The 14,272-nt window shown below is 40.5% G+C and overlaps 1 protein-coding gene across 1 annotated transcript in view; it reads right to left on the reverse strand.

Annotated features, from left to right (window-relative positions):
* Window positions 1-14,272, reverse strand: part of LOC108882663 (plexin-A1-like) — a 244,460-nt gene that overhangs the window by 182,066 nt on the left and 48,122 nt on the right. The window contains 1 exon segment of the mRNA XM_018675321.2: window positions 1,989-2,171. Coding sequence (XP_018530837.1) covers window positions 1,989-2,171 — 183 coding nt within the window.

Below are 14,272 nucleotides of genomic sequence, written 5' to 3' on the forward strand. Positions count from 1 at the left end.
TCAGCGGGATATCATCCAGGATCTGCTGACCCCACACACTCAACACACACACAAATCATCTGTGCGCACACACAGACACACACACACAGTCCAGGGGTCAGGCGCAAGGACTAGTGGGCTAGGTTTCAGTCGACTTAGCAAAACACCAGAGACAGGAAGCTGTGTAAGGAGGCATGTGTGTGTGTGTGTGTCTGTGTCAGTGTATGTGCTGTGTGTATTATCATAGCCTATATGAAAGCAGTTGACAGCAGATTTACTGCAATTGATATTCCACTACTGAAACACACAGGCCTAATGCTTAAACTGCCAAACTCATATCAAAAATATAGCAGTTCTGAATATTTCAGATGTATTTTAGTTCAGTCTAACAGAATGTGGGGAAAAAGCACAACATACAACATCTTACACAAAGACATCACCATTTGAAATAAAGGACATGAGCATCTACAAAATGATAGGGGACTTGAAAGATAAAAATATGTAAATAAATTTAAAAAAAACTGTGGGGAACATTTTCTAAACTTTTCAAAGTTAAATGCTGCTGACAGTGAAATGTTTATGTACCTTTTTTCAGTTTATTTTGCATTATGTATGTATTTATTCAATTATTTTTATCCTCAGGTGATTTTTTTATTCAGTCTCCAGAGTATTGGTGACACGGACACACTCATATGGAGGTGTCCTGCTGAGGAAAAAAGTGAGGAAAAAAAAGGAGAAAAAGAAACACAGAAGCAGCTCAGTCGGATCTCAGATGAAGGAGCAGCTGATTGGCACACACACCGTGCGGTCTACTCAACAGGGGTACTCGAGGAGCACACAGACACACATACTGTAAACCCACAGGCACACAAACACACACACACACACAGGGACTCCATGCTGAGTGTATGCTGAATATGATAGGAAATTACTGCTACTACCACTGCTTACTACTAGATTTTGAGGCTCCCAAGCACAGAAACAAACACACAATCCTACACACACACACACACACACATACACAAACAACATGGGATTTTCTCACCTGAGATACTCAGGAGACACATAGGAAATCATCTTCACCCACCTTATAACAACTCAGAAACACTCCCTGGCTCTTGACAATCCTGTGACTGGACCACCAAACACCAAACTCAGCAAGATAAAACCCACACAGCTTCAGTTTGTCTAACAGCATGAGCTCCACTCCTCACAGCACACACAACCTTGCACTGTGGGAGAAAACTTGCATCTCCAAAGCATTCAATGACAAAGCAGTGAAAAGACATTTTAAGTGAAAACGCACAAAATATGCCATTAAAGACACACACATATGCACACACACACATATATATATGCACTTTCACAGCTGATGTCTGCAATGAGATTTCTGATGACAAAACCATTTGTCAGCAATGCCAAAACCAATGACCACTGAAAATACATCACAAAATGACACAAAATTGCTCCAAAGTGAAAATGGTTTTCTGCAGTGCATGAAACACAGATACACACACACACAAACACACACACTCTCTCACACACACACATTCTCTCTCTCTCTCTCTCTCTCTCTCTCACACACACACACACACATTCACATTGTTATACTTTAGAAGGAGCATTTGAATCACCAGTCTTATTTTATTAGTTTTATGTCAGTTACCACTGTAGTTTATGTCTCACGTTGTTCAAAATGTGTACAAAGCATCTAATCACAAAAGACAGACAACACACAACAAAAAATCCCTACAGTCACTGGTGAAAACCTTGTATCTGCACAACACTGTTCCTCTACCCATAATATTTTTTGACAATTCACGTACTGTGGGTTTTCAAGAGTCTCTGAGCCAAACTGATCATTGATCACGTTTAAAGAGTTTGTTGTCCTTTACTGCAAAGTTAATACAGCCATGAGCCATCAAAAATGGAGTTGCAAGGTTTTCACAACAGCAAAAGTACTCCTACCTTAATGATCACACACACAAACACACACTCAGGATGCCTACCTTCTTCATGCGTCCGCTACGAGTGCCAGTGAACGCCACAGTGTGTCCACGGTAGTCATAGGCAGCCACAGAGGTCATGCCGTCATCCTTGTCCACATAAAGCGGGATGCCCTCGATGGCGGTGGTGCCCCCTAGAGGCTGGTTGAAGTCCTGACCGCAGAAGTTATCGTCTATCTGCAATGGCTGAGTTGTTGGGGGGAGGGGGGGTTGAAGGAGAGAAGGCCATTAACTCAAGCATGAACACTTTTTAAATCCCTTTTCTCGTTAAACTAACATTAATTCTTAAATAAGGTGGAGGCTTTCGATCTCCCCAGCACTTAGTAGACGTTTTATGGTGCTGGAGTGAAGCCAAGCCACTGCAGATTTAGTGAGAAATGGTGTGAAATTAATGGGTGTCGTTGGGAAAATTAACTCCAGTTTCCTCAACTCCTTTTTATAGTCTTTTTTGAAAACTGATACAAAGGGAAACAGTGATATTTGTCTTTCATTACCGGTATGCAGTTGACTCCTCTGTGATGTGTGGTTTCCCCTCCATTACAGCCTTTGATTATTTCATAGTACATGATGTCAGACCAAGCAATTAAGCATCTCAGCATGGTTTGAATGAATGAACAGTTGCTCGCTAACGTTTTAAATATTGATTTTTTTGTATACAGCTTTGGCAGTGTAGTTTCTAATAAGAGACAAGCCAATACACAGAGTAAATCAAATGGAACTGGAATAAACATGGAGGGGAGGGTGAACACACGAGCAGGACACTGGTGGAGATGACAGAGGAATGACAGGAAGTAAATTATAGGTCAGATTAGCATATCATAATCAAAGTGTCTAATACAGGCACATCGGCAGCGTGATATGCTGATATATCACACCTGATTTATGAACATACTGTATGTGTGTGTGTGTGTGTGTGTGTGTGTATAATAGGCATGTCATTAGCAATAGCATGTGATAGCTAAGAACGCATCAGGACGTTCCCCTGACTCTGACATGTATAACCAAGATAATCAGCAGCATCTGCATTACCGTGGCAACCTTACAGACACACATACACACACCAAGAAGCGCATTAGGAAATACACAACTTAAGGTCCACACACATCTGATAGGAGATTAAACAGCTGCATATTCATACACAAAGAAATGCACACATGTAGAGATGAGCAAACTAAAGAACACACATTGCTTACATGTAAGTCACATTTCCACCCAAATGTAGCCAAATTTATAGTTTTATTAATGTACGTTCTCCTCTAATATGTTTATATGAATTTTATGAGATGGGTGGTTGACTGAGATAAACAGCTGGTGGCGGCAATTCCCCAGCTGGGTGCCATTTAATCACTGCATGTAGAAAATGGGATGGAAAGACATTAATGTTTGTTTCATGTAATTTGAGGAACATTACAGTGTCCTCATCACTCTACACAGATCTTATGCTTTCATCTGCTGCTATTTTGCATCTCTTTGTCAGAAACTTGACCAACATTTAAGCCACATGCTTCATGTACATCATAATTCTTTCCCTAAGTCTATGTTCATCGCACTTTGTTGCATTTTGCTGTATTGATACGACCAACTAGGTAGGTATTAAAAGGTAGGTATTAAAACTTTTCCAGCTACCAATGTCTGCATTTCGACTGTGGAAACTAAATTTTGTGCAAATTGAAAAGGTGCTCAAAAACATATGGAAACACTTATCAACATGGACACACACCTGCAGGGATGACCATAAAAACTAGAAAAGATGCACATGCAGTATCACACTTGCATGCAGAGGGGATACAATGGCTGAAAAAAAAAATAAGAAGAAAGAAAAATTCCATTCACAAACACGTGGAAACAGCAACAGATAAACCTATGGCCACACATGCACAGTGAAGAATAAAGCACATACACATACACACGCACAAGCACAATCGAGCCTCCCACACTACACAAATTAACATGCCAGCTTTCTCTTGTTCATTACAAGACGTATCGTCTCCATAGAGACTAATCAATCACCCCACCCCTCCAAAACAGCAAAGCTGTCAGGGAACGTGTGTGTTTGCACGTGAGTGTGTGTGTTGCAGGCTTAAAAAAGGTTGAGAAAATGCCTGTGGCAGACATTGTCTGCCTTCTACCAGACTTTCAAAGGCAGCCAAAAACACAGCAAAGTTTAACTTCAATGGACAAAGACACAAAGTGAGGCAAAGTGAGTGAGAGAGGGAGTGAGAGACACATGCACACACACACAATGATTTGACTATATGATTTATATAAACATCTTCTCAATTTTGGAACTGTTTTATGGGTAATTTGAGTGGAAGAAAGGAGGGACAAAAACAAGAGCAAGGAAAAAAGGAGTGAAACGATGCAGAGAAGATAGAGTCAGATATGAAGAAGCAGATAGTTGGGGGGTAGAAAAGTAGAAATAAAGAGAAGGACAGAGTAAGGCAGGAGGGGAAGGAAGAGGGAATAGAGTAGAGAGACAGATAGCCATGCCTCAGTGACAGTATGAACCCCGGCCTTGGGTCCCTGCCATACACCTTCCCCTTGTTTCCTCTGATAATGACAGACCAGAACCAGACCTCTGATCATTTCTTTCACTCATTTCCTCTGTCTTTCTCTATCTCCTCTCCCATCCTACATTCTCCTCTCCCTGTCAAACCTCTTCTTCCCTGGTTGCACTTCTCTGTGTTCACGCATTTCCCTCATCCTTCTCTTTTTTTTTTCTTTTAGGACTCACAGAGACTGAGAAGTGGGAAATCATGTCTGTCCCAGAGGGTTACTCTTTTTTTTCTGCTTCCAAATGCCTGCAGCTGTCTGAGACTCTCTTTCTTTCCTTCCTCCCTATTTCGGGATGATGATCCTTGGTCACATCTGATCACATGATAGGATTAACATAACTAAGTGCTATTGCAGAGGTTCCTCCACTAAGAGGGGCAAAGGTGCATCATGATGGTCAAATGCAATGCTATCTGTACCACAACCACTAGTGTGCTGTTTCACTAAAAACCAGGCCTTTGTCCTTTGTGTCAAAAGTTTTAATGAACATAACTGGGGTAAAACTTGTTTATAGTAGTAGCTCACAATTGGCCTGGATTTATTTACACTTGGCATCTCATTCTTGTAAACTAATCTGCCTTCTCAGTGTTTGTCAAGCTTGCGCACACAGAAGTGAGATCGCCATCTTCCCAGCGCTGTTGCCGGCATGCTGAGGATGCTAATGGTTTGTTATGTTTAGCCTGACTTGCATCATTACCATAGAGTCAACAGCTCAGATTGAGGCACAGTGGAGCGTTCAGTCGACGTGTTTTCACTGCAGACAAATGTGGCCTCACACAGGCCTGACATCTGCTAGCTGTTGTGTGCCTTGTAGACATGTAATTCCTACAGTCTGCCTACTCTATCATTCCTCTACAGCAACTCATTGAGAAGGTGCAGAGGCATTTTCAGCCACTGATACAGAAGTGACTGAAGAGCCTTGAGTAAAAAAAAAAGGCTTTTATCATTTCACCACCCTCGTTAATGTCTATGACTACAAATCTGTAATCATGATTGTATATGAAATATTTAATTCAGCTGCGAAGCATGAAAAAAGACAAAAAAGACATCATCACAGCCATGTAATAATCATAAATTAATTCTTCATTCATTGCTGTTACAATGGATCCATAGGAAACATTCTGTGTTGCATGAAAGTGCAGATCTTAACCCCATTGACACCACACTGCATGCATCAGATAGTTATCCAATCTCAAGTGTAAATGCAAGAAGCTTTTGAAGCAGACTGAAACCCATACATGCATCCAAATATCAAAAAGGTGTAAATACATCTGTCTCTTCCAACACAAGTGAAAGCTTTCCTCCTCCCCTGTGTAGTCAGTCAGTAAATTCACAAGATGGTCAGTCTGTCCCCTATGACAATGGCAGCCAAAGTTACAGCGACATTAGCTGATGTTCCTGTTGTTCCTGACATAGGGGAAATGGCTCCAGGGATTTCAACAAACACAATCATACACATGGCTCTCCGAGCTGCTGCAGCATTGCTCTGATCCCTGATCAGTTCAACCTATGAATGATCTGTTTAAGTGAGAGAGCATTGCTCAGTATGAATGAAAGAACAGCCTGCCCATATATGCAATCCATCCATGTGTTTCAGTGAGTTTACAGACAGTTGTTAGCTACATACTTCAGACTGAAGACACTTGTCATATTAACTGTATGACAACTTTAACATAATGGATGTCAAACCAAGACCACTTCTGACCATCTGTGGATGTTCAGAACATGGTCACAATTGAGACCACTATTGAATGTTAGCAGCCTTTCATGGCAGCTTAAAGGGGAATTCAGAACAGGTTCAAAATATTGGATGTCAGGTCCAAACCACTACTGAAGAGATCATAATAGTTTCACCTCACATCACTGAAAATTGTAGATACGCACTTGTGATCTGGTTTGTTCCATAATTTACTTTGAGCAATGTACTTGAAGATTATTTACACATTTGTGTTGAGTTTCTAATCTCCATCTGCATGGTTGTACTGGGTTTTTTGTAAAGCAGTGTAATAATCCCTTACTGTGTCCCTAACATAAGGTGACCTGCAGTACTCTTTTATTAGTGCTTTTATAAGCTCTATATAGTTTGTCCCTGTTGGCCTACTGGACCTCTGACCATGCTATTATTATTACTAGCTATAGCTCATACTCAGGACACTGTACATAGCATTACTACACAGACACACACACACACACAAACACACACACACATGCACATACGCACGCGCACACACACACCTTTGTTCTATTTCCAGGGGGTTAGACAAGGACAGAGTCCCCTGTGTTGTCCTTGCCGAAGACCTCTTCTGTACACAGGCGCAGGCTGGCCCCTGGCAACACACACAGACACAGACACACACACACACACACACGCGCGCTGTAGACCCCTGCCAAACTCTTGCTGGGTGAATGATGATGGGGTGATGAGGGAAAGAGTGGGGCAAGTGAGATGAAGGGAAAGGAGAGGGGACTGGGGGAGAAAAAAGTGGAAGAAAGAAGGGAGATAGTGAGGAGAGACATAGGGGAAGGCTAAGGGTCAACAGCGCTCTTGTCGCCACTAATGAGCTTCAACCCAGGAAGAGAGAGAGAGAGAGAGAGACTCAGCCCTATGAATTGTCCATTAACCGTGTAAGCAGTAAGAGCTGCGGAGACCATACTGTGGTTCAGAAGATGGATCACTGGGAAGAATTGTTACCAACATTACCACAGTTAGGGCAAATCCACCCATTGTAAAACTACAAATGTAGTAACCTATGTGTTAGTGCCTTATCTTTTCTGACTTTGCACTGACAACGACTTTACTCACAGACTGTTACAGTGTGGTGAGTTTCTTTTGTATTTTTAAATTAATTAATCAATCCATTTAAAATGCACCTTATATGTGTGTCTTATTATAGATCAATTATTGTCAAATATACTTGAGCTCATTTTACCATAATAAAGAGCATTTCTCACATGTAGCATATTTAAAACATCACCGGAGTCACAGGAGGGCAAGTGAGTATTAACCCGTATTATTCTCAGGTAATCAACATGCAAGATAAATGATTTTATGCTATGTAATATGACATGAAGCTGAATATAGGACAACCTTAAAACCATGGTAGTCTGCTGTGCACATACCTGTAAAAAAGTGCCTAAAGTATATCTGATCATTATATCAGCTCTCCTTAAAAAAGGTTCAAAATGGCCAATGCTAAAGAGCAAACAAGCATCTACTATATATTGTGTTATATTGCTCTGGAAGATGAGTGCTCAATACTCCACTGGGTTAGTAACTGAACCTGGGCCGAGTGTTTTCAGTCTTCAGACTTGTCTTGGTTGGGACCAGTTTGTGTAATATGTGAATGACAGGCTTGCTATGAGCTCAGCCTACATACTATGTCATATTCATCACAGTATTGGCACTTGAAGTATATTTTGATTCTAATACTTTTACACTGTTGTACAGTATTGGTACTTTTAATGAAGTTAAATATTTGATTACTTCTTTCACAACTTGTGAGGAAGATGTTGAAAGACTATATAATTAGTCTTTGAGGCACAGAGACTAACTTATTTTTTAAATTGCTTTTCATGACTTGAAATGATTCATAGAACATGTGCTGCTGCTCTTTTTGATCACTGCTGCATTTTAATTGGTGTCACTTCAAGCTGCTGCCAGTGATAGTGTTATTTCCCTATTTGGGTGTTTGTGGGATGTCTGCATTTTGGATTGGGTCAAGTTAGCATTAGGTTTACTCTCATCATGATTGTTCCTTTCAGATTGGGTCCCTTCTTTTGAGAATTATATGTGTCAAGTTGAAGTACAGTCATCCATAGTTCCAAAAATCAAGAAGCCATTAAAAACTTACTGAACATCACAGGAAGCAGTCTTCCTGTTCTATTAGTGTATTAGAATTTGTGTATGTGTGCATCTCATTCTCTCTTCCTGTTTTCAGTTGACTGCAGCGTAGCTTATTGGGAATGAAAGCAGCTACATCTGTCTAATTGACTTAAATTGTCAGCGGATTTTTTTTTCTTCAAATCTTCATTCATTTGCAGAGATGGAAGAAAACACTGAAAAATCACATCACATAGAGAGGAAAGGAGAGAGAATGAGTGAGTTAGAGACAGTAATTGAGGTAAACAGAAAGGGGGAGGGGGAGAGAGAGAGAGAGAGAGAGAGAGAGAGAGAGAGAGAGAGAGAGAGAGAGAGAGAGATGTTGTCAACATGCTCTCCAGAGAGCCAAATGTCTCAAGCATCTCATCATCCAACACTGGCATAAACACATTGCTCCAATCCCATGGAGAATGAGTGTATGTGTGTATCTCTCTCTCTCTCTCTCACTCTGTGTGTGTGTGGTGTGTATGTGTATGTTAAACATAGCTCATGCTTCATTCCCATGTGAGAAGGATAATGTTGAAGTGAGAGTTGTACTACTGAGACACGCTGGCTGATGCAATGAACAACAAGACTTGCCGAGTGGAAAAATGCATTTAATTATGTGAGGGTTTGTGTGTGTGTGTGTGTGTGTGTCTATTTTAATAAAGAAAGGAGATGAGAATGGACTGCCAAACTTGGGAAGAAGAAGTCAACACAAACACACAAACACACACACACAGACACACACACACACTTGCACTCCCCTGGCCTACATCCAGGTATTTGTTGTGACTTGGCGTTGGAAGCGGAGAACAACACTGGTTGGCCTTTACTTTCCCCCAGTGAGCCAATATCTGCTCTCTAATTGGTTGTTAATGAGTGAGTGTGACTGTGTGTGTGTGTGTGTGTGTGTGTGTGTGTGTATGTGTTTGTTTGTCAGAGTATATGAAAGGGAGAGAACGACAGTGTGTATTTGTTTGTGTGTGACAGGGTAGGGGGTGCAGCAGGGATCTTAAACATCTGTCTAACAGACTGGGCCACTCAAAGCCTTGACCCGCTTAAACACAAATACACACACACACTTTGTTGTGAATGTGAATTTGTGTGCATGTGGGTGAGAAAGTGTGTGTGTGTGTGTAGTGGGAAAGTGGAGAGTGTTCAGCCTCTGCAAGATTTCCACACACACACACACACACACACACACACACACACACAGAGTGGACTTTGTGCAGACATCTGGCAGTGCAGTCTGCTCTAATGGCAACAGAACTACAGGCATCTGCATCTCAAACCCGCACACATACATGCACATGCTGTCACATGCGCGCACACAGACACACATACTGTATGACCGCCTTCTATTACTGCAGTTAACACAATGACTATTATAACTGGATGAGCACAAGCTACAAAAGACAATTTGTCACAACTACCCTTTGAGCCAATATGCCAGTGGATAAACGAAGTAGCTTGGATACTGATGCTGACTACGGAGGACTTCATCAACATAAGTTCCAACATAAGTACCACACAGAGTTTTTGGCCAATGATGGTGCTATGGAGCCATGTATTGATGAGCAGGTCCCTGTTTTGTTTGTATCTCCTCTGTTTGATGCTAATCAACTGATCAATTGCTGGTGGTGACAACACACCAAAAAATGTATTAATGTGCCAGTATAGGAAGAGAAGAACATGTCCGGCCAGTGCTGGCCAAAATAAAATAATGCAAGGAGTAAAAATATGTAAAATGTTCTACCAAAGGGAAGTATTTGCAGCACCATTTACCAATCCACAAAAAGAGTTAAAAAGAGTTAAGACATTCCCCTCACACTGTAATATCTTGCAGTACTGTTGAAAACGTGACTGTCTTGCCAGAAGTACCATCACTGATTTTATTTTAGAAAGCAAAAGGTCAATAGTAGGACTGGGCATTCACGCTATTTGTGTTTTTTAAAACTTTCTGGTCCTGATTTTTGCATACAGAACAAGGCATCACTGGCCTGATGCTTCTTTCCTTCTTTCTCTTTTTGGCAAATGTTTTTTACTTTTCCGTGAGTTCGCGAGTGGAGGGAAGGCACTTTGACATTTCAGCATCTGTTGTTTTGGCTTGGGTGAAATGAGGAGTATTAAGTTGGAGATGGAGGGAGAGCCTGGCAGCAAGGAGATGTGCTCTGGTGGAACGAAAAGCTGCAGGCGAAAGCAAGAGAGAGAGGGAGAAACTTCAGCTCCATAGGTCAGAGTCAGAGGAATAGCTGGGATGCCAGGAGATCAACATTTATTTTGCAGTTAGATTTATTCCACAGTTTCTTTGCTCTGTTGGTTTAGCCATTCCCTACCCATACTCAAATCTTGTTTTCTTCCATTCTTCTCTTTTATCTGTCTTTTTCTCTGTTTCCTTCCCTCCCCCTCTCTGATTGAAAACAGATGTGCCAACATGAGGAGCTGAAACATAATTCTGATAAGAAAAACACACAAGCCTTGACTGACCTGCGACCCTGAAGTGTCAATGTGTGTGTATGTGTGTGTGAAAAAACAGAGATCACAATACCAGTGGATGATTTTGTTTGTATTTTTTGTATGACACTGAATAACACACAGTCATGCATATGAGTCTGTCACACCTCAAACATTTTCCCACAAATTCCACCTTTTTACTTTTTCCTCTTTTCTCTCATTCCATGAGTAAAAACAATAAAAAACTAAGAGATAAAATATGAAATGATCTGCCCAGGCCTGGCAATAATCACTGTTTTTGTCAGTTGTCTAACTTCATCCTCTCTTCCTTCCTCCAACCTTAAACACAAGGATCCACACATGCAGGAAGATTCATCAGTGAGCTTCTGTTTGTCACACTCAATATACTTTGAAACACCTTGAAACTCTCTTTTGGGACAATTGATTTGATTGCAGAGGCAAAACTAGGAGGCTTAATCATGAATGTGAGCTTATTGTTTTAGGTGCCACACTAGTAAATTCAAAAAACAAGGTGAAGCACATTTAAAATCCCTGCCAGTCTCATTTTGTCAGGACCGAATCCCACTGGAAAACTTTTCTGGGTCATAATTTCATGAAGGTGTGGAGAAAAACAAAATGTACAAAGTGGAGGAATCCCATAGAGATAGAGACAGAGATCTGTGGGAAGAGAGGGCTTAGCTCCAGCGCTCCGGTGTCAGTTGGCCATATACTAGGTTAATGTGCCACAGTGGGACATCAGCTCGCTTTACCCCAGATAGCCTCAGCCATCAACAGAGCTAATTCCATGTGGAAAGCTCCAGTCTGGCGTGTTGTTTTTCTGGCACAGTAGACATTTGTTGACAGCAGTGATGCAAATTTTGAACACTCTTCCTGCTGTAAATGTGTATTTGTGTTTGTAGAGTAATTAAATATGGAATCATGAGGTTCTCATTGACTTTTACTTTAATATAACTTGAGAATTCCACAACAATTATTCTATGTAAATCTAAATGTTTTACATTTGCACATTTGCTATTTCTTTTATCTATTGTATTTTTATCTATTATATTTTTATTGCATACACATATTTTCTACAGTGCACTGTTTGTTGTGTGGAGCACCCACAATTTCATTGTACTTTAAATATAGACAAATGAAAGTATAGTACAGTTTTACAGGCTGTTACATCAAAATTTTGATGATCCATATCTTCGCTGCATTTGAATAAATACCTTTTTTTTCACCCTAAAATTTGACTGTTATTACAATTCTCATCTAGAGAAAGATGCAGTCATGTGCACTTATATCTTAAAGTAATAATATACTCCTAATTTTATGCATGCATTTGTCTGGATGTCATGTCTACATTTCTGCATAGATATTGAGATTGATCTCCAGATGTTTAGACAGATATCAGAGATATCCTGAGCCAATCCTATGATTAGCTTCGGGCCAAATCTGGGTATATTTTAATGGATCTGTGTCATCCAAAAAAATCCTATTTTAATTTCATATGCCAATCCTTTTTTACTGTACTCTGTGTTTGGTCCACCTTATCCTGTTGGTGTTGCAAAACTGCTCTCCTTTACAACAGCCAGCCTCTACAGTGAAAAACTATCTGGGCTCTCTCTTTGAGTTCTGACACCTGGTTTGGCACAGTACACAGATACAGACACAGACACTAACAGGTCTGCTGTGGAATCATCTCTCTCTTCTCTCTCTCTCTTACATAAGCAAAGAGTAGCACTTAAAATGACAGGTCATATCGTCTGTCACAAATAATCCCATAAGTAACTTGATGACAGGCCAAACTGAAATGTGTCTGTTGTTTGGTTTGTGTGTTCTTGTCAAGCCACTGTCTGTACTCAGCCAAAGATCATCTGTGATGGAAGAAACTCCACTCAGTAACACTGTGTATTTCTGTAGTGTTACACCTTCTCTCTACCAGATATTGTCACATCAGTATCAGCAGTCCCACTCTCCCTGTTAATCTTCTACTCTTATCAGATCAATCATTTTAAACTCACCACCTTAATAGTTTTGAAGCAGGACCTCAAGTGTTTGGATCATGAAGAATAAGGTGTTTCATATTTAGCATTTAGTCTACATCGGTTGTCTCAATGTGCTGGATAATAATCAGCATTTCACATCTTCTGCTACTATATATACAGAACAATATTTTTGGCAAGTATACTGTGCTGGGCAAAAACAAATATTCAGAAATTATCAGATCAAACTCAGTATTGTCAGATCCCCAATTTTAGAGGACTAAAGATCAGAATCAGTAAAACCTTTGGTCAGGGGACACATCTGCTACTTTTGGCCTACATTTATCAAATGTAGGTAAACATCACATTTGTGAGACTGCCAAAATGCTCTTTCTATGCAACAGGAGCCAGATGATGCTCTTTAAGCCACACTGTCCATCTGAGCACTGCAGACTATAATCTGTGTAATCTGAACTAAAGCCTTTCCTGACAGCCATAATCCAATTATTACAGACCACTACAGGGATTCACCCAAATATGGGAGCCTGTAAAATGCTGTATTGCTTTATGATGAAAGTAGTATGCACAGACTGACATGGAGGAATGTGTGCTGACAATGCAGGCACACAGGTCCCACTATACATATTTATACACAGAGTTATGAGTGAATGCAAGGCTTTTGTTTTTGGCTGGCCCACAAAATTGATATACATATTTTGCAAATAAATATGTCTCATTTCACTCAACAACAGTGCAACAAGAATAATGGTACTGAAAAACCATGTTTAATAGATACTGAAAAGAAAAACCAAATAACTGAGGGTAATGATTATTTTTTAGACGTGTTATGATTGAGGTTTTTCAACCAAATATTTGAGATACAGGGTATGCTGCTGAATTTTCAAGGAGCTCACTTGGCGTAGTGTATACATTGCATTTTTTCCCCCATATTTTCAATATTAGCTGTTTACTGCCTTGTGTGTGTGTGTGTGTGTGTGTGTGTGTGTCCGCATCTCCACATCCACACACAAAAATATGAAGCCAAGAGATGTCTTTAAGCTTTATCTCATCTCACAGCGCCTGCCCAAACACAGCTGGGACACACACACACACACACACACACACACACACACACACACACACATTAAGACATATGTGCATCCCAGCAATCACTCATACAAACATATGAATAATTAAAGAAACAAACACACGTTAATGAACACATGTGTTTGCGCAAACATACATGAATACATGCCTATCATGAACCCACAAAAACACATACGATGGCACATACACAACCACAGCATGAATGCCCATCAATAAATAATTACACTCTTCATTAGATGCTGCAAGGTCAGCAGTTTGTGAGTGTGCTGCAGAGATTTGTATCCTGTATGACCGGTGCAGGTCTGTATAAAAAGAAGAAGTTG

This window comes from Lates calcarifer, linkage group LG6, assembly GCF_001640805.2.
Source record: "Lates calcarifer isolate ASB-BC8 linkage group LG6, TLL_Latcal_v3, whole genome shotgun sequence".
Lineage (NCBI taxonomy): Eukaryota > Metazoa > Chordata > Actinopteri > Centropomidae > Lates > Lates calcarifer.